The sequence below is a fragment of the Octodon degus genome, unplaced genomic scaffold (assembly GCF_000260255.1).
Source record: "Octodon degus isolate 3935 unplaced genomic scaffold, OctDeg1.0 scaffold00021, whole genome shotgun sequence".
NCBI classification, from domain to species: domain Eukaryota; kingdom Metazoa; phylum Chordata; class Mammalia; order Rodentia; family Octodontidae; genus Octodon; species Octodon degus.
In genome coordinates this window covers 15,933,309-15,953,244 of record NW_004524597.1, presented here as the reverse complement: position 1 = coordinate 15,953,244, position 19,936 = coordinate 15,933,309, and the positions used below count along the sequence as shown (strand labels likewise).

At 50.9% G+C, this 19,936-nt stretch overlaps 1 protein-coding gene across 1 annotated transcript in view; it reads right to left on the bottom strand.

Annotated features, from left to right (window-relative positions):
• Sez6l (seizure related 6 homolog like) overlaps nucleotides 1-19,936 on the bottom strand; it is a 243,023-nt gene that overhangs the window by 55,569 nt on the left and 167,518 nt on the right. The window contains exons 6-10 of the mRNA XM_023711422.1: nucleotides 9,795-10,556; nucleotides 8,778-8,911; nucleotides 7,605-7,797; nucleotides 5,603-5,788; nucleotides 1,568-1,733 (exon numbers count right to left, since the gene is read on the bottom strand). Of these exons, the coding sequence (XP_023567190.1) occupies nucleotides 1,568-1,733; nucleotides 5,603-5,788; nucleotides 7,605-7,797; nucleotides 8,778-8,911; nucleotides 9,795-10,556 (1,441 nt within the window). The remainder of the gene's footprint in view (nucleotides 1-1,567; nucleotides 1,734-5,602; nucleotides 5,789-7,604; nucleotides 7,798-8,777; nucleotides 8,912-9,794; nucleotides 10,557-19,936) is intronic.

Below are 19,936 nucleotides of genomic sequence, written 5' to 3'. Positions count from 1 at the left end.
AGAGTGGAGTTCTAGCCATTTTTACCCTGTGAAGCACACAGGTAGACGCCCGCACTTCTCCTTTCTCCGGGGCGCTGCCAGCGATCTCCATCCAGGCTTTTATGGCTGCCCTTCAGCCTCGGGCACGACATGGACTTCCTCCCCCGCTGGCACCTCAAGGGCCAGTTTCCTTGGTGATTCCCACGATCTTTGATCTTCGCAGGCCCAGCTGAGGGAGTGGTGCCCTGTGCTCCGCTGGCCCGATTGTGAGGCTCCAAGGAGCTTTCCGGCGTCGCTGACTTCGGCCTCGTGCTCACTGTCCAGAGTAAACTTCAGCTCTGTTCATCACCAGCACCTCTGAGTGAGGCAGGCCTGAGGCTGACGTGCTAGAAAAAAATGTCCTCTGCCAGGGTTTCCATGTCGGGCTTCTCCATCAGAGCCTCCCGGAGGAAGGGCTGGGGGCCCATGGAATGTTCTGATACCACTGAGAAGCCCCCTTCTGCCAAAGATGCCACGACCTAAGAACTGTGGCCACAGTGGGTTAGGTTCCTTAGTTCTAAGGCACTGACATCAAAGAAGGGGGGAACACAGTGACAGTGCCTCTGGCCTGCTCTCCATGCTCTTGTGGGCTCTGTGGCTTCCTGCCCACCCAAAGTTCCCAAGGGGCCTCCAGCCCAGCCAGCTCAGAGGACTGCAGCAGTGCCAGGGACCTTGGGGACCTGGAGCACTTTTTCTCCTGGTGGCAGATTGGGGCTTGTGAACAGCACCCTGGCCCCCACATGCTGCCAACAGGACCCCTCTCACACCACACCCCAGTGCCCTCATAGGTACCACTGAGCCACCCAGCCGCTCACGCATGCTAACATGTCCTGTGCTCCCCACTGGCCTTTCCCTCCCCCACCAGTGCCTACAAGGTCCCACTCCTAAATCTGTCCTTCATGTCCTGGTCACACATCTGCCTCTAGTGGGACCTGACCTCAGAGAGCAGGGCTAAGCAGAAGAGCTCCTGGTTTCCCTGATTCCACTGGAACCAAGTGGGAGAGCTGTACAATTCTGGGTTCTACGCATTTCCCACAGAGCCTGTGGATGTGCTCTGGCTGTGATGCTGCCCAGTGACCTTACCCTCCCTCTTCCCTGTGCACCAGCCTTGTTTTTCCATGTTGGCATCCTGTCACACTGGAGCCCATCTCCTCCAGCACAGAGCCACAGGTGAGCAGGACACAGGGCAGGTGCCTGCAGGTACTCCTTCCTATCCAGCTGCAAAATGCAACATGCAGGAGAGAGATGAGGCAGCAGGCGGGAGCCTTGACTCCCTCCTACCTCTTTTTGTCACCTGCCGTGTGACCCAGGCAGTTCCTTTTCCTGGTGTGTATCAGAAAGGGGAAAAATGGGAGCTGAAGGACACTAGGGTCATTGCCAGCCTTCCCAACTCCATCTCTCTTGGAGTCCAGGAGCCAAAGCTTTTGTCACTTCAAGACTATGGATTCCCAGGGACATTCTGATGCTTTGGGAGGGAAAGAGGCTGAGCTGGGGGAGCCTGAGCCTGTCAGGGCTGTGCCTGTCAGGACTGTGCCTCCCAGGGCTTTACCTGTCCTTGTCATGCAGCGACAGCCTCTCAAAGTGCAAGTGCAGCTTCTGCCCCTCAGGTGCTTCAATGGTCCATGTGCAGAACTGGCTCCCGTTGCTGCTGCCAGGGTGGCTGGGGGAGAGGACACGGCCGATGGTGGCGTTGTGCACTGCTCCTCCGCAGGGGGCTGGGTCCAGGAAGTAGGGGTGGGAAGGATGAGGGTGGTGTGGGGATGGGAAGGGGAGAGAGAGAGAGAGAGAGAGAGAGAGAGACAGAGACAGAGAGACAGAGTCATTCTCTCATGTCCCAGCACACCCCTAGCTAGGAGGAAACATAAGGGACCATGCTAGGCCACTGTGGCGAGAAGAGTTAGGAAGAGTGACCTGTCCTGGGGCAGGAGACCACCCCCATAACTGGCGTCATCTGCACATGTGTGTTGCATTGGACAGGACTCAGATAAGGACTTCCTGGGGCCAGCAGCACCCTAACTTTTGTATATAAGATGGTCCTGCAGGACATAAATAGGCAGCTCACAATTGAAGCAACACAAGGTTAGAGCTCAAGACACACTGACACAGTTCAGCCCCACTAATGATGAAAGAAATGTAAATCTAAAGCGTGTTCTGCTTTTATCCACCTAGCCAGCCTAGATGAAAAGCAGCAATGAGATCTAGAGCTGCTACAGAGAAACGACCAGGCTTGTTCACGACTCATTAGAATGCAAGCCGTGAGGGGTGATTTAATGAAAAGTCTGGGAAATATGTTCAGATACTTTGACCTAAATTAGATTTCTGGGAACTTATCCTACGAAAAGATTTGGAGATTTGTATGCAGATTTATGAATGAGGATCTTCGTTGCTTCTTTCTAAGAGTTCAAAATAAAAACCCCACAAATATCTCCTCACAAATGTTTATGAAATAAGTATACCTCTATCCACAAGCTTAATAAACACCAGGTTTGAAAAGAATATTGTAGAGTATAAGAGAATGCTCACAGGGCTTTAAGTGAGAAAAACAAGTTAGAAAATGGGCTGTCATGTCGATCTCAATGAGCTGCTTGCATGGATCGGTTGGAATCACGAATACAAGTGATTTGCTTCTGTCTTTACACTTTCACATTTCTCGAAAAAAATTTTTCCCCAGAACCATATATAACTTTTATCATATAAATCTAATAAAGAAATAGCAGAAAGTGATTTGTGCTCCTGAAAGAGCACCTGCTCTTCTGCTTCACGAATCAGGTGGCATTCGGATCTAGTTTCGGGAGCTATTTGGTTCCTAGGAAATTGTTTTCCCGAGTGTTATTCTGGAGAGCTTCCTAGCCAGGGCAGAGCTGGTGGGAGCAGTGGCCAGTGTGGGAGGGAGGTTGTGGCATGCAGGGGTGCTGAGCGGCAAAGCCCTCCACGCCCTCAGGGGGTCACTCCCACCTTTCAAGGGCATTAAAGAGCTCGAAACTTCTCCCTTCCTAGGCACAGGTCCCAACCAAGGTTCTGCCTCCATCTTCCAAGGAATAGAAAGGCAGGAAGCAAAGGTTGGCTGTCACATGCATTTGGAAGCTGAGTGCTTCCAAAGGGCATAGGGCACTTCCTGGTAACACAGAGCCCTTCTCCCCATTCGCCGTCATCTGCAATGCGACTCTGTTTGCATTTTGCCGCCTTCCACTGCCCCCTCTGCTGCCACCCAATTTCTCTTCAGAACTCCTACCACCAACTCGAAATAGAACATCCATCTCTGCCTATCTGCTTCACCGGGCATCTCCCCGATAAAGTTTTTCAACAGATGGGTCTAGTTGTTGTTGCTGCTGCTATTGTTATTGTACCTCTGCACCAGAGGAGTTCTTGGCAGTACTATGCTCTCAAGCAACATTTACAGAGCAAACAGCAACTGTTTCTTTTTCAAGGGAAGAAGTTCAGAGAAGTTAAGCCACTTGCTCAAGGACACATAGCTAGTCAGTGGGGCACTTGGGACTCAGCCCAGCCTGTTTCACTCCAGAATCTGATGTGGAAACTACTACCCCAGCCCATGTCATATTCATGATGGTATTCTATTGTTCTAGCAAGGTGCCAGGGAGTATAGGGGGTGATTTATAAAGGTCTGGTGAATGGAAAATATGAACATTTTCTTCCTGTTTTGTACCTCCAGCTCAAGGTACAATACACAGTAGAATATTCATTGAGTGCTTATTGAGTGACTATATGATCAAATAAGATTTGCAGTAGAAGAGAGGTGGATGGTTCTTTTTGCTCTGGACTCCGCTATGACATTCAGCTAAGGTATTAACAAGGAGCGCCATGCTTTTTTCAGGACCACGGACAGGGCACGGGGACGTGCTCCTTTCTTGCTCCAGGTTCCCTTCTGGTCCTGAGTACACAGATTATCCTCTCAAATTGCCAGTCTTGGAGTTAAACCTGAGCTGTGGGTCTAGAACAACTGACCTGAGCTCTCTGAGCTGCGAGTTCATGTTCATTGAAGGGCACTAAGACCGCCACCCTCCTTCTAGGACTGCAATAAGGATTTGGTGAAGTGAGAGATTCCAGGGAGCGTGCTGCCTGAAGGGGCACTCATGACCCGGCCAGCACCACTGTCTCGTGGCTTGGGAGCCGAGGGCGGAGGACACTGTCCCCGGTGGGGCACGGCGGCCATCTGCCCTGGGCAAGCGGCTCACCTGCCGCCTCTCTGGCACTTCTCTGCCTTATGAGGCCAGCTGATGGCTCTGCTTGGCTCCAACATGCTGTCGTGGCTCCCCATCCATCTTTCTTAGCACAAATTGCGGCTTAATTCCTCTCTGATTTCTCACATAGATAAAAATTAACATGCGAGAAGTGTGGAAACCAACTGCCTTGCAGTTTGGATTTTTTTTTTTTTCTTTTGTTTAAAGAAAAGGGATAGAAAGAAAACATTCTAAGGGCTTGGGGGAACAATATGGCAACAATTCAATCTGGTGAGTTATCATCAGCTCTTATTTGGTCTTCAGATTCCACTTTACAATGAATGCCTGGATGGCGGAGATCACGTTGTGTCATTCCTCCATTCTCTTCTCGAGGGACTCAGAGCTTGGCATGTCACCATAGGTGCTCAGTTAGTACAGGCGATCTGCACTCGCGGGCTGTCATTGGGCCTGTGGGGGCCCCTTTATAGTTGAAATGCTCAAGGCTGTGCAGCAAGAGCACAGGGCCTCAAAGGCCACACAGAGCACGCGCTGCACAGGAGACCCTGTTCCAGCTGGAATTGCACGGCCCAGACGGTGCCCTTCAGCGGTCTGAGGGCTATGCTTTGAGTGGTGCAGGAGGGAGAGGAAAAGATCCAGGGAGATGCACCCTGCCTCAGCTCATGGCTCCCAGCTTGGGAGTCCCCATCCTACTGCATTCTCCACTGTGAGACAAAGCCCCGCCCATCTCATGTGACACTCTAGCTGTCCTAACTGATCACCATGGATCTGTGCCCTCCTCCGGAAACAGACTGCCACACAGGAGCCACAAAGCCCTTGCATACAAATATTCGCAGTGGCTTTAGTTATGAGTGCTAACAGGTAGAAGCAGTTGAAACAATCCACCCACTGAAGCATTTTTAAACAAAACGTGGCAGCTCCATACAGTGGAATATTATTCAGGTCTAAAAAGGAATGAAGTACCAGCCATGGTGCTGCCACATGGATGAACTTTGAGTTACAGCAAATGAGAGAAGCCAGACACAATACCCACATGTGGTTGGATGGGACTTACATGAAATAGGCCCAGTAGGCAAACGCACAGAGACAGAAAGCAGACTGGTGTTCACCAGGGGTGGGGCAGGGAGAATGGATGTTGGTCTAAAGGGTACAGGCTTCTGTCTGGATAAAGACACCCTGAAACTGGCCAGCAGTGAAAGTGGAACACACCATGGCTGTATTAAGTGTCTGTAATGGTGAAGTTCATATTCTGTGTAATTTACTCCAGTTGAAATAATTCAGTGGTAGCAGCATCTCAGGTCAGAGCGGCGTGCCCCCTCCCCCATAACCCGGAAGTTGGCTGCTCCCCAAATTTAGAGTGGGTTTGGCCCGGCTGGGCTGATGCCTACCTGAGCAGATGGGCTCCTGGCTGCTCCAGTGGGGCTTGGAGGCGTTGATGCAGGTGAGCATCTTGGCGCCCTGCAGCTCGTAGCCGAGGTGGCAGTGGAAGTGGGCCACCCCGCCTGAGTGCAGGTCCATCACCGTGACGTCCCCAGAGTCAGGCCGGCGGGGAAAGCTGCAGCTCAGCATGAAGGCTGAGGGGAAAGCAAAGGCAACACTGTCACCCTGCGGTGGCAACAGCGGCGGGGGTGGTGGGCCGAGGATGTGACCCACATCCCCAAGCAGAGCGCCTAGTGCTGAGGCCACAGAGAAGGGCTGGTGGAGTGGGAGGAGGGTATTTTTTGCCTGATACCGATTGGTGCAGAAGCTGCCAGATCAGCACCTTCTCAGGGCTCAAAACTCCCTGCTGCAGGGGCGGGAGAGCAGCTCTGGGGAGAGAAAATGAGCTTCTGCGCTCTTTGGAGCCTTTCTTCCTGCAAGCCCTTCTGTCCAGGCAGAGCGGAGGTACAACACCCCGCTAGGGGGTCCGGCCTAGTGCTTTGGTCTGAATGTTACAGACACAGATTCTCGGAGTAACACTTTGGGGAATGCCAGGGGTCGTGGAGCCTTAGAGCAATGCTCCTGGGAGGCCAGGGCGTGGGCTGTGGCTGAGACCACTGTGGGTCTCCACCCTCGCTGTGCCATTCAGAGGCCCTGCAGCCTGGAGACGCTGACTCAGCCCATGGATGTCACTTCCAGGGCAGCTGGTGCCCCTCCTGCCTCACAGGTGGTGCTTAAGAGGAGGGAAATGCCCACAGGAAAGACCCCCCTCAGCACAGAGCCTGGCACAGTGTCAGCCCTCAGCCAGTGGCCACTGAAAGGACATGTGCATCACGCTGAGACCCTCAGTGTTCCTCAGATGGTGGCATTTGCACTCCAGCTCTACTCCCAGACCGTGGTCTAGCTTCTTCCGGAGCATGGAATATGCACATCCTCATTTCCAATGCGTGAGGAGGAACCCATGCAAATTTAGGGTTCAATCAACTACTTGTCTCATGTTTGAAATGCATAGTGACACCCTAAAGTGGTCCTGATGCTGAAAAGATGTGATGACACCCCCCCCAAGCCAGCCTCCTTCCTCATACTCCCCTGAGGGAGAAGTTAAAATTCAATGGCTTTTTCAGATGTCTGAGCAATGTGCTGTACACGGACAGGGATCTTGGGAGCCGAGGTGTGGTTGGCAACCCCACAGTCCCTGCAGACAGTTTGGCAGTGGTAGATATCCAGGGTGGGGAAAGTGCTTTGTTAAGGGGAGGGGCAGCTGTGGCACAGACTGGGTGGAGGTGAGGAAATAGAGTGGCGAGGATGTGTAGGGGAAGAAAGGAAGGAAAGGAAGGGGACTGGAAGGGAGAGAAGAGAGAACAGAGGGTGGGCAGGAGAGGGGGAGAGGAGAAAAGGAAGCAAGAAGAGAGAGAAGGAAGGAGAAGGAAGAAGAGAAGAAAGGAGTACAATGGGCTTAAAGCAAACAGGGCACATGGGAAGAGAAGAAAGAAAACTTGGGGGAGGGAGAGAGCGAGCAAGCAGAAAGGACCTCACTTGTCTTCACTAACTTCCAACTGAACTTGCCTGTCCCCTTCCCTTAGAACTGCAGGCATCCGACTGCCATGTCTTAGCGGAACCTGAAACTTCGTTGCCAAGAGAGGCCCGAGTGGATTTCACATCGTAACCCATACCTTGACATGTTTCATATGCTCTTTGCTACCTTGAGATTAAAGTAATTATCAGAACCACTAGATGTTACTCAGCGTATGAATAAAGAAGCACAAGGGTTATCACACCATAGATAAGAATAATATTTTGACAACTGTAATTCAATAGGACTGTCTTATGCTCTAAAAAAACATTTTGAGAAAGGGTTTGATAGTTTTAGCAAACTGCCAGTAGGGTCCCTGGCACAAAAAGTATGAGAATTGGGGTCCAGGGGAAAGCAAAGACAAACACCTCGCTCTCCTCCCCCTTGGCCCATCCTACCCTGGTAGTGCAGCTGGAACGTGCCGAGGCCATCATCCTGGAAGGTCCGGAAGTACACGGAGATGGTGTTGGTAGGGCTCCGGATCACCTGGCCTTCCACCAGCAGCGTCTGGTTGGCCAGGACGGTTAGGGTGGGGCCGTCCACCCCTCGGATGGAGAGCAGCTCCCCCTCCGATAGGTTCACACTCTTCACCTGGGAGAGGCAGGGGCAAGAGAGAGCGTGCTGAGTTGTGCTAGAGATGGGGTCTCCCCAGGATGCTGAGGTCACGACCCAACCGGCCCTGATTGCTGGAGCACCAAGCCGGTATTGTGAGTTTGGGGGAGAGCCAGAGGTCAGACAGTGCCAGATCTGGAGAATAAGGCAGGTGAGAGTGCACTGCGGTTTCCACGAGCTTCTTTCTGCTTGGCACTCGGCACCCTCATTCACTATACGTATATATTATCACATCTAAAAGACTCTCACAAAAGAGAGCTTTCAGAACTGCTTTGGAACGTGGCAGGAGTGAAGGAAAAGCATGTTAGGAGCAAGGGGAAATGTTTCGAGAGGGATTAACAGTAATGTGTCTTTTACTGTAATAAAATCGTTAAAAAATGTAATCATTCGCTGTATTTTTGTTCATCACTTGTAAAAAATGAGTGATGGATCCAGTCTCCCATCTGCGGTAGGAACTGGCAAGCATGGGGCGGGGGCTGCAGTCTAGGGCCCTCTCAGGTCTGCTTGATTTCCCTCCCCCGTGGTGGTGGCTCTGACTTCAGGGGAATCAATCCCTTTTCTGAAGAACGATGCACTTGCTTTGTAATTTCCTCTTTCCAGGAGTGGAGAAAGGCCACCTGTAGTCATACCACAGGGAGGTTGGACAGATGGAGTGTGTGCGCATGCGCACGTCTGTGTGCGTGCACACGTGTGTTCGCTAAGCAGGGCATCAGGGGACTTTCATTCTGGGTAAAATGCCTTTAACTTAGCAATACACGCCCTCCGTGTGTTCTGAGCTATTTCAGTGAGGCACTGATTTGGGAACTCCTACTCCTTCACCAAAACCCGTCTAAGAAAGCCTGGTTAGAGCTAAGAGAAAAGCAAATACACAGCACAGTACCAATAGTAAGCCCGACTCAGACAACGCGCCAGTGAACTCCACTAGGAAAGGGAGCCTCGATGGAACCCTCCGGGGTTACCTGGAGCTCCACCCCGTAGCCAGTGTAGACAGTCACGTTGTACGTGCATTCCAGGAAGTTGTTGAAGGGCTGCGGTAGGTAGTCACTAGAGTCGATGTATCCCTCAGGGTCAGAGAAGCTCACGCTGCACAGGGCTGGGGGAAGACTTTAGTTAGGATTGCAAGGACTACAGAGACAGGAACTCACAGAAGGGCTGCGGAACGGGAAAAGGACGAGCCTGTAAAGGGCCGCCTCATCTTCATGCGGATCTGCGGGTGACTCTGCTCGGCGTCACGCACGCTGATGTTACGGTCCTGCATTAGAACCAATAAAAAGCACCGAGAGGGGCTGTGCCTAGGCCAAGCTCACACAGCAAGCGCCGTTCAGGAGCTCACTGTTTTTCCCTCTAAATCAGCACTGCGATCGGCCAGTGCTCCGCTACGGAGCTGCACCCCAGCTCCAGAGCTTACACTGCAGTAACAGGCCACAGGGCATTTGTGCCTGGCAGCTGGGGCCCTGCTCTCGTGGAAGCAAGCCTTGCATACACACGTGTGTCAGCTCAAGGCTCGAGAAATGCACAGGCACTACTGCCTTGATAGTCGCAGGACCGTGGGATCGCGGTTCCGGGACACCCTGGATACCGACGTCCTGTAAAGTGGTTTAGTATTCGCATAGACCCTCTGCACCTCTCCCAGCAGGCTTTAAATCATCTCCAGATGATGCACAATTCCTAAGACAAAGTGAATGCTGTGTAGACAGCAGTACCACGTGATTTAGGGCATAATGGAATGAAAAAGGTGTGTGTACGTCCAGCAGAGAGATGCAGGTTCTTTTCTGAATATTTTGAGCATTTGGCTGAGCGCGCGGACAGAGGAGCCCACAAACTCTGAAGTTCAGGTACAGTGGGAAAAGGCAGTCGTGTGGTGTGGGGTCTTGGAGTCTTAACTGTATCATCTTTAAAAAATGAGGATGTTAATCTGAACAGAGCCAGACTCTAGCTGGGCAGGGCTGTGGGCTCCCGGCCGCGAGGCTGCGTACCTGGAGCCTGCTCCGTGGTGATGACCGTGGTAGTGATGATGGTGGATGTGGTGGTCTCCTGGCTCTCCTCAGAGGCTGACCCGGTCAGATCGTTGTCACCCTTGTCTACCAGGGTGCTGAGGCTGGCGTCCTCAGGGGAAGCCTCCTGGGCCTCCTCTTGTGCAGGGGAGGCTGGGTCCCCTGGCCCTGGCCTCTGCAGGAGTGTGTGCGCCACCAAGGGTTCTGAGGTGAAGGGGGAGATCTGTAGGGGCTCAGGGGTTGTGGGCACTGTGGCCTGCTTGCCGTGCAGCCAGACTGGGCTCTCTGATGACGGCTGTGGAGGCACTTCTTCTTCCGTGTCCTCTGGTGGGCGGGGCTTCTCGGTGGAGGAGGAGCCAGGACCCGGGCCCACGGGTGCTGTGGGGTGTGCCCCAGTCCTGGCGGGATTGGCCAATGACAATGACACAAGGGTAGCCTTGGGCTTGGGTGGCTTCCGGGCCGAGGTCACCGGCTTGGGCGGCAACTTCTTCCTGGGGGCGAGTGTGTGCGTTGTTCCGGCCACCTCTGGGGGCAGCGGCAACAGGGCAGCTGGGTGGTGGTGTGCGGAAGGGACCGTCCCTTCCCGCTCCAGCCCCCCCAGTTCTTCCTCAGACTGTATGGGGTTCGGAGGAGCCATGGTGACATCGTCCTCAGGGCTGTCCTGGCTCAGGCTGCTGCTTTCCAGTGCTGCAGAGGGCAAGAGGTGGAGACTCAGGGATCCAGCGTGTCCCTCAGGTCCAGCATCTGGGTGACAGGAGAAAAGACACAGTGAGCTTGCAGCAGGGGTGGAAGCTGCACCCTCTACTGGACTTGGGCGTGTCTGGTCTTATGGTACCCAAGACTGGCTAGGCCTGGCCCCAGGCTGCTCCTTCCCTCCCACCCCTCAGTCACAAGAGTCTCACCATCTAGTTGTACAGGTACCTGGTGGGGCGAGGACAATCATGTTTCACACAATAACTGCTCAGAAAGAGAGGAGACAAGGAGGGCAGGCTTCTAACCTGTATGGCTGTCCATCTCCTGCTCACTGCACAAGGGTGTCCAGCTAAGAGCATGAGTAGAGAAGCCAACTAGGCTTCTCCTGGCTGCTCCAGCTGTGCGTCCTGGCTCAGAGTCATAGGGTCTTGAACAGGGAAGGACACTTGTTAGTGAAATAATATGAAAATAACCTTATGAGAGAAACGGTCCGACAATTCAGTTTCCTGAAGCAGATTCAGAAAAGGAGGGATGCATGGAGGCTGGGCTGAGGTGGGAACGCAAGAGGACCACAAGGGAGTGCAGGCGGGGGCTGATGGGAATAAGGCTGGTGAGGTCGCGGAGTGGGAGTAGGCTGTGACAGGCCCTGTCCACTCTGCAAGTGACTTGTTTTTTGTCTTCAAAGTAAAGCCACCTACAGTTATGATGGGGCCACAGCACACAGCTGAAAAGATCAGCGGGTGAAAATGCTTCGGACACACCTGATGGCCGAGCGCCTTAGCAATGGCGCGCTGCAGGGCGCTGGGTGCCTACTCTGGATTGTGGGGTGACAGAGCTGCAGTCCCTGTTGCAGTAATGCCAAAGAGGGCCACGCTGCATGGCACAGCGCAAGCCGGGAAAAGATGCGTATTCCAAATCCCACAGAGTGTTCCTACGGCACGCACGCTGCTTTTGCACCATCACAAAGTCAAAGAATCCTCGGTGGGCTGGAGTTATTTTATAAAAGGGCTGCTGCACGCAGCTTCCCGGCAGAACTGTGTTGGAAGTCAGCTTTGTGCCCTTGTTTGAGGCCTTGTGGGGTCCTGGTTTCTGGTCTCTGACCCTCGCTTTCCTCCGCTGTCACCTGGGGCCGCTGTTCCCCATTTTCCTGGGGCTGTCGTCAGAGCCTGTAGAGCACTTGGGAGGACAGTACTCGTTCTTTGTGAGTGCCAAGTAGGTGCCAGCTGCCCTCACAAGTTTGGTCATTGTCACCCCAACCCTCTGTGGGCTGGGGCAGACATAGAGAGAAGCTATACAACTGGGACAGAGGCCCTTGGACTGAAGACTGTGCGTCTTTTTCCTATAGAGAGGTGCTTGCTCACTCAGCCCATCTCCCGGCCCTTCGGCGCTGTCAGTTAAATTTATCTGAGCAGCCGCGGCTGCGAAGGGTCATTTACTTTCATGGAGTTGGCAGCAGCAGCTTCATCTATAGAGGGCAACAGTTTGCAGCCGGCAGCGACGAATGTGCTGTATACAGATTGGCTTCCAGGGAGTGTTCACTCCCGGGCCACAGGGACGTTTGCGGGCTGTAAGAAGGTGGGTCAAGGTCATTCAGGTGACAAGCAGGCTTTCTGGTCCAAAGTAGGGGTTTGTCTTCATAGTAAAATCACCTGGTTAGAGCCCTGCCTGCCACAGTCCCTAGCCCAGGGAGCCTGGCCGAGCCTATCCCCATTCCGAGGCTCAGCTCCCTCCTCTGCAGGGCTGCGGTATTCTGGCCACCTCAGAAGATCTGACGGGAAGTGAGGTTGCTCAAGGAACTGCAGCTTCTGTGCTGCTGTGGCTTTTATCCAATGACTGATGGGCCTGCCTCTGAGAATAGACACGGGACGAGAAGAGCCAGGGGTGACAGGTGAGGGCCCCCAGCTGCAGAGGCCCAGCTGCGGTTTGATGAAGAGCTCAGCTGAGGCCGGGGGGGGGGGGGACCTTAGCGGTGGTTCTGGCTTGGCCACTGCTCCCTGGCACAACCTTGCAAGTTTTCTGCTGCTCCCCGAGTGCTGACTGGGCAGCCACACTAGCTAGGACCCCAGGGCCCTTCCAGCTCTGATGTTATTTGGCTTAGAAATAACCAGGTAATTGACAGTTATTCTCAGAGCTACCGGTTAATTCTGCTGAATCAGGCACTGACTGATGACTTCTCTGGGGGCCCCTGAGCACCGCCCCTTCCCAGTTCCTTCAGTGGTAAGCATGGGGGAGAGGTGCATCCTGTCATGTCACCTGCACACAGAGATGACCAAGAGCAGCACAGTGCCCTCATGACCATAATGATAATCATATTGATAATATTTTATTTTGTTTGCTCTATTCAGTGCCCAATTGCTGCCAGGCATGTGTTAAATGCTTTTGTTATTGCGTTGAGCTCATTCTCCGATTCATTAGGTAGAAATTATTATACCTATTTTACAGATGAATAAATTGAGATTTTGGTGTACGAAGTGGCTTTCTAAGGTCACAGCAAAGCTGGGTTTTAATTTGAGGCTTTCCTGGCCTCAAAAGGCCATGCCACTAGCTATTGTAGGAAATACAGGGTCTTGCTTCTTGCTGTCTCCCTCTCAGCTTCAGTGGTGCCTTTTCTTTTGCTTGTCAAATTCCCAGAGGAGATACTCTACCAAATCCTGAATTCAGACTCACCAAGTCTGAGTTTCCAGCTGTGGTCTGGGGAAGTTAGAAATTGGAAAATCTCTTTTCTGGTTATTTTGTTTATTTATTTTTTAATCTTTTATGTATTTATTTACTTGGCACAGGGTCTGGCTATGAAGCTTGGACTTGTAGTGATCCTCCTGCCTCAGCCTCCCCAGCGCTGGGATTATGTGTTTGTGCTACCATGTGTGGTTTCGGTTGCCAGCTTGTTGCCTGGGGTTCTGGGGCTGGCACAACATGCAATACCAGGGATCAAACCCGAGTCCTTGCACTTGCCAGGCAGGCACTTAGACTGCTGAGCTATCTCCCCAGCCCTGATTATTTTTATTTTTTTATTTTTTGTCAGAACTGGGGATTGAACTCAAGCCCTTGCACTTGCCAGGCAAGTACTTATTCTACTGAGCCATCTCCCCGGCCCCCGTTATTTTGAAACATAGATTTGTGTGCACTATAATTGCCCCATCATGCCAGAGCACACTAGGATGGATCCCTAGTGTGACTAACTGCATTTGGTACTCGCTACCTACCCTCCCTCTATCCCTACTCCCCCAACCCTCCCTTGTCTCGAGTGACTACCATTCTACTCTATGATTTTAGTTTTACAAATGAGTGAGAACATGTGGCATTTGCCTTTCTGTGTCTGGCTTATTTAAGGTAAAATGCTATCTTTCAGGTCTGCCCAGATTGCTGAAAAATGACAGATGTCACTATTTTTAAGGCCTAATGGCATTATTCCGTTGTGTATATGTGTGTGTATGTATGTGTGTGTGTGTGTGTGTGTGTGTGTGATTGCACTTGTGTGCATGCACCATATTGTCTTTGTTTACCTGCCAGCTGAGGAAAACCTTGTTTATAGCCAGTAATAGGAAAGCTGGATCGCATGGTAGATCTAGCTTTAGTTTCTGGAGGAGCCTCTGTACTTTCCCCGCAGTGGGCTGAACTAATCTACATTTCTTTCTTTCTTTTTTTTTTAAATGTATTCTCTGTTGAAATACTCTTTATTTTGTTTGTTTGTTTGTTTTTGGCGGAACCGGGGATTGAACTCAGGTACTTGTGTTTGCCAGACAAGCGCTTATTCTACTGAGCCGTCTCCCCGGCCCCTAATCTACATTTCTACCAGCGATGTGTAAGAATTCCTTCCCTCTGCATCCTCACCAGCATTTGGTAGTTCTTGTCTCTTTGATGACAGCCATTCTAACTGAGGTGAGGTGCTGGCTGTTTGAACTTCGGCTTTGCATTTCCCTCGCAGGGTGATCAGAGCAGCTCCTCAGGAGCTGACTTGCTGCATGGCGGGAAGCAGGGGTGGCTCCGGCTCTTGCCAAGGCCTGTGGTGCCCCAGGTGTAGGGGGTGGGTTCCCAGACTCCCAAGATCAGAATGTTGCTGGTCACACAGAAAGAAATGTAGGAGAAGAGAAGCCATGCTTGATTCTCCTCCTTGGCCATTGCTCCCACCCTCTACATCCCCAGGGTAAGCAGGAGCCAACCACCATCGATGCAAAGCACTGAGGAGGCAAGAACGGCTGGTGGAGATCCAGCACTTGCCCCCTGAAAATCTGTAAGTCTAGGGGACTTTTACAGCCTCCAGATACATCCCTGCTTCCACTGTCCCCTCCCCAGGTCCCATGCAGGCTGGGATCTTGCTGTCGACTCCACACTCGAAGCCAAGTCCAAGACAGTTGAGTGGGTCTCTGTGGCCTGCAGTAGAGCTGCCTTTGGGCCTCGTCTATAGCTGGGATGTCAGCCAGGTGAGTATCAGGCAAAGCCAGGTCCCACTGAGAATTAGTCTAAATTGGATTCCAGCACTGCACAGACCCAGAAACTTAATAACTTGCTCTAATGGACCGGTTTTCCTGGAACCCCAATGACCATTGAGTTAAATTCACTCCTTTTTCTCAGAGCTCTTAAAAATGTCAGTCTTGGTTTTCAGGTTTGGCTGATCCTTCCTTTGTCATGGACATGTGGTATTATCTTCTGATGCTGTCAATCTACCAATCCATCCTTCCACCCACCAGTGACAGTACGGGGTAGCAACTTTCTTCTCGACTGACACTCAGCACTATTAAGATGTGTTCCTGACCACCAAGAATTTAGGGTGACAGACACACACAGATAATCAAATACAGAGATCTGAAAGAAGAGATGGAGTTTTAATTAAATGCATATGGATATTGCTCTTCTGTATATCAGGATGGAGCTGAGAAATGGAGACAGTGACTGAGTACACGTCCTGTCATGGAAGTTGGGAGGGAGCATCTCTCTCTCTCTCTCTCTCTCTCTCTCTCTCTCTCTCTCTCTCTCTCTCTCCTCTTTGTCTCTGTCTCTAATTCTCTTTGTCTCTGACTCTGTCTCTTTCTCCTGTTTTCTAACTTTGATGGGGAGATGGGAGTGTATACTGGGCAGTGCTCCACTGCAGTAGGAAAAGCAAGGAGACGTAGCACCCAAAGCTTTGTGCCTTACGTACCCAGGAGTAGCAGCATGACTGGGAGAGGCGTGAAGCTCCGTACGGTAGGGTAGCATCTCCTGGTACAATAGTTTCATGTCACCCTGCCACAGAAGCAAGGAGACAGAGTTGTGGATGCCTCTGGAATCATGTTCAGCAAGAAGAGGAAGATATAAACTTCTATGGCCCGGGAGGAAAGGACTAGAAACAGCCAATCTCTAACAAGGTGCAGAGCAGAGAGTCGTATTTCAATTTGCAGAAATGGTGCAGTGAGGGCAGTCCTGGCTAGTGGCGATGGTGGCTGGTGGGAACAGGCAGGATATTTTTCTTCTTCTTACTTGACATTTTCCAAAACTATATATATAAAAGAGCCCTTATTACTTCTTAAATGGGAAATATTTACAAAAGGTGCTGAACACCAGTACTGGCTTTTGAACCTAGTGGCTGAGAGACCCAGAGAAGGCATCCAGTGATGTGGTTACTTTGTGGGGCTGCTGAGACACAAGTATGTTGGATTGTACTTTCCTAGTGGCAGTGACAGTTCTGTCCTCACAGGACTGTTTACAGCAGTTGCTTTTAGGATGTGGGGCTGGAGGCTGAATCACTGCATGTATTTTTGGTAAATATATTACAGAAATGTTAGTCACTATTCTAACCATCCTCACAAATATCCAATCTAGCAGTTATTTCTAGCACCTTCAAGTTCCACATTACAGACTTTTTTTTCTTTTTGGCGGAACCAGGGATTGAACTCAGGTCCTTGTCCTTGCCAGGGAAGCGCTTATTCCGCTGAGTCATCTCCCCTGGCCCAGTAAAGACCTTCTAAGCCCATCCTGACTGGCTGGTTTGTTTTCAAAAGAGACAAACCCAAAAGATCAAGATCACATCTTAAAGACCAAAATGTGTGCAGAGACAATGGGGATAAATTGGCCAGAAAAGAACTTCAGATCTGGAGAGGGGACATAGCTGCCTACAGGCACACAGCATGCTACTGTAATAGCAGTAACAATGCAGGGCTCTTTGAGCCTCAAAAAGTCATAGCTGAGCACAATGGACAAAACAAAAAATAAAACCAGAAACATCTGGACTCTCTTGAAGGCTGTCAGTTCTGACAAACGTTATCAGCCCCTGCCAAGGGTCAGAGGTAGGGGCAGGTGAGTGGAGCAGAGCCTCATCTGCTGGTTCATTGTAGCCTTCTCCCTGCACACCCATGCTAGCTATGCTGGCCTTCATGGGGTGACTGACACCCACAAAGCGCCTCTTCACGTGGGGCTCATCCCAGCTCCCCGGGAGTCCTGAGAGGAGGACAGTTTTATTTCCCCATTTTATAGAGAGCCCCACATATATGCACACACACACAAAAGCATCAAGGCATAGAGGGAGAGTGCCCAAGGTGGCAGAGCCAGGCAGAGGGAGAGTCAGGCACTTTTCTCATTGTTTCTCCTGCTCTTTCCTTTTCCACATTTTCAAATATTTTTCCTGCTGGGGAGATAGCTCAGTGGAATAAGTGCTTGCCTGACAAGAGCAAGGTCCTGAGTTTGATCCCTGGTACCACCAAAAAAAAAATATTCCTATACAGTAGTTCATTAAAAACCTTAAAGAATACCTGACATGCATGCAACTGAAAGAATAAGCATCTTTTTCTCCACTGCCCTATGCACAAATTGACTCTGCCTTTTAAGTGGCACTTGAGTTAATGAGGTCTTGCTTAATCACCAAGTGATCGGACTGACGTAGAATATTGTATATTTATGGTGTAATGTGCAATGGCACCCAGGAGGGCAAGTGTAGGAGTCACAGTTGTCCTTGCGTTAGACATGGTCCACTGCTAAGCAAAGAGACTCCCTGGAGCTGGCTGCTCCATCGTGCAGGGTGTGGTCACACCAGTCTTAGCGCTGGGGGTCATCAGAGAAAGAAACAGAGTCATGCCCTGGAGACGCAGCGCTCCCAAGGCAGCCTGTTAGGCAGTGCGGGTGAAGCTGCTGTGTTCTCCCTGTCCAGGCATTCATAGGCTGATCGCTCAGCGCAGAACGCCCTGCCACTCTCTGAGCAATGTATTGTGTAACAACTCAGTCCTCCAGAAAGAGCGGATGATTAAGGCGACAAAGACCCTGTGTATGCACATCTTCTGCTTCAGAAATGAAGTACAATGAGTGCAGAAAACCTGTGCTTGTCCCTGCCTGAGATGTTGGCTCTTCTCCGCCCATCAGAAGTAACTGCTGTCCTGAATTGAGCATTTCGCATTTCATTTACCGCATGCATTCCAGCAGCTTCATCGCTACTACTGTTGTTATGTTTATGTGCATTCATCACAGATATGCATATTTCTGAACTATGTATGGTGCTGTGGGGCAGGCTTTAAAACTCTGCTGTTCTTATTTATTTTTAAAATTTGTATATCCTTGCAGTACATAATGATTACATTTATTGCGGGGAGTTCGTGCACGTATGAAATGTATAACACAGAACCCTTTATAGAAATACTGTCAGCTCGTATGAATGTTCCTGGAAGTTGATTTTTCCCCCTTCTTTTCCTTTGGATTGGTACTTCTTTGGGATTCACCCATGCTGATAGTGTCATTCCTGATTCATTCTCACTGCTGCATAGTATTTAATTCCTCTGGTCGTCTTCGCTTACCATCCACTACAGCTACATTTCCATGACAGGGCATATATAACAGTTCGATTCTCTTTAAGTGTCTACATTAAAGCAATATTTGTGCTATTAAATCTGTCTCCTGATGATTGTATTATATAGTTGTCATTTTTCTCATCTCCCCCTATTTTAGTATCCATCTTTGTTGAGTATGGCCATGCAACTTCTGCAGGAATCTGTCTTAATAGAATTGCTCAGCCAGAGATGTAAGTACTTAACAATTTGGTTGCAAGGAAAGCTCATCTTCCTGAAAGAGAGAGACCCCCTGGCCACCATCCCTTTTTTTTTTTTTTTTTTTTTGCAGAAGCTGGAATTGAACTCGGGGCCTTGCGCTTGCCAGAGAAGTGCTTGTTCTACTGAGCCATCTCCCCGACCCCCTAACTCTTTTGTGAGAGTGCTTTTGCTCTCCAGCTTGTTCCTGCTCTGCTTCTGGTGACTTCTGCCTGGGCCAGCTACATTGGGGTCTCCGGCAGTTGGACATAGGTGTAGTGACTTCTTAAAAGTTCCCTGGCTTTCTTCAGGACTGGCTGCCTTCTGGAAGCCAGGCCCAGCATTGGTCCCAGCTTGTGACCTGCTTTACTGCACTTGCTCCAGAGCAGGCAGGAAGCCCACTGCTCACCCAATGTTGGCCAAGTCTGTGGAAGGGACCAGGCTGGAGCTCCCAGTGTCGGAGGGCTGGGGGAGTGCAGAGTCAGCTCGGATCTACAGCCCTGCTCCATACCAGTACAGCCCCTCGGTTTGAGCCCCTTGTGACTATTTTAGTTAAGATCAGAGGGGAGGACCAGCGAGATGAGCTATGACTGTTCCTGATGCTCAGTCTGGGTGGTCACAGGCTGGGGACTTGGGGACCCTCCTGAGCAGGCCTCGTGTCCTCAGGTGTCACACGTGGGTTATGCACACAAACTTCAGAACTCCACCTAGCATACTCTGCTCTTCTAGCAGGCACGTGCTTTTGGGTGATGCCAAGGGGCTGCTGATGTCCGGTACCTTCAACAGACAAATGTGGCTCTGCAGATTTCCTTCCAGACCCCCCATGTGGATCTTAGCAGTCAGGACTTATGTCAGAGGAGCTCTTAGAAATGATCAAGTGATCAGATTTGAAGTTTAAAGTTGGAGAAAAATCATTGGCAATAAGTGGGTAGTTCTTTAAAAATGTAAATCAGATTGTATATCTCTTTTGCTCAAAACTCACCCATGCCTTCCCATCACACTGAGAATGAGATCAAGCCCCCCCCCCCCCCTTTAAGGGCAGCAAGCAGAGCCTGTAGGGTCTGGCTTTGGGCTTCTCTTTCCACCATCTCTTCCCATTTCCTTCCTCTCACTCCAGGAGGGTCATATGCATTTCTTCTTACACTTTCTAAATTCATTGTAAACTTAGGGCCTTTACACGTGTGTGGGACTCTCTTCCTTTATGTCTTTGCTTGGCTGGCTCCCTCCAGCCCTTTAGTTCTCAGCTGTCCTTTGCCAAGATCCTCCTTAGCTAGTTCTCTGTATCCTGTTCCCTTCAGAGACCTTAGTGCAATCTCAATTAACGTTGGGGATTTGTTTCTTTGCTCACTGTCTCTCTCCACCACGTGGCCCCCACCCATGAGCACCGCCTCCTGTAACCCTGCACACCCTATGTGCAGGATGTCTGGGCATTTGGAAGCCATCTGGCGA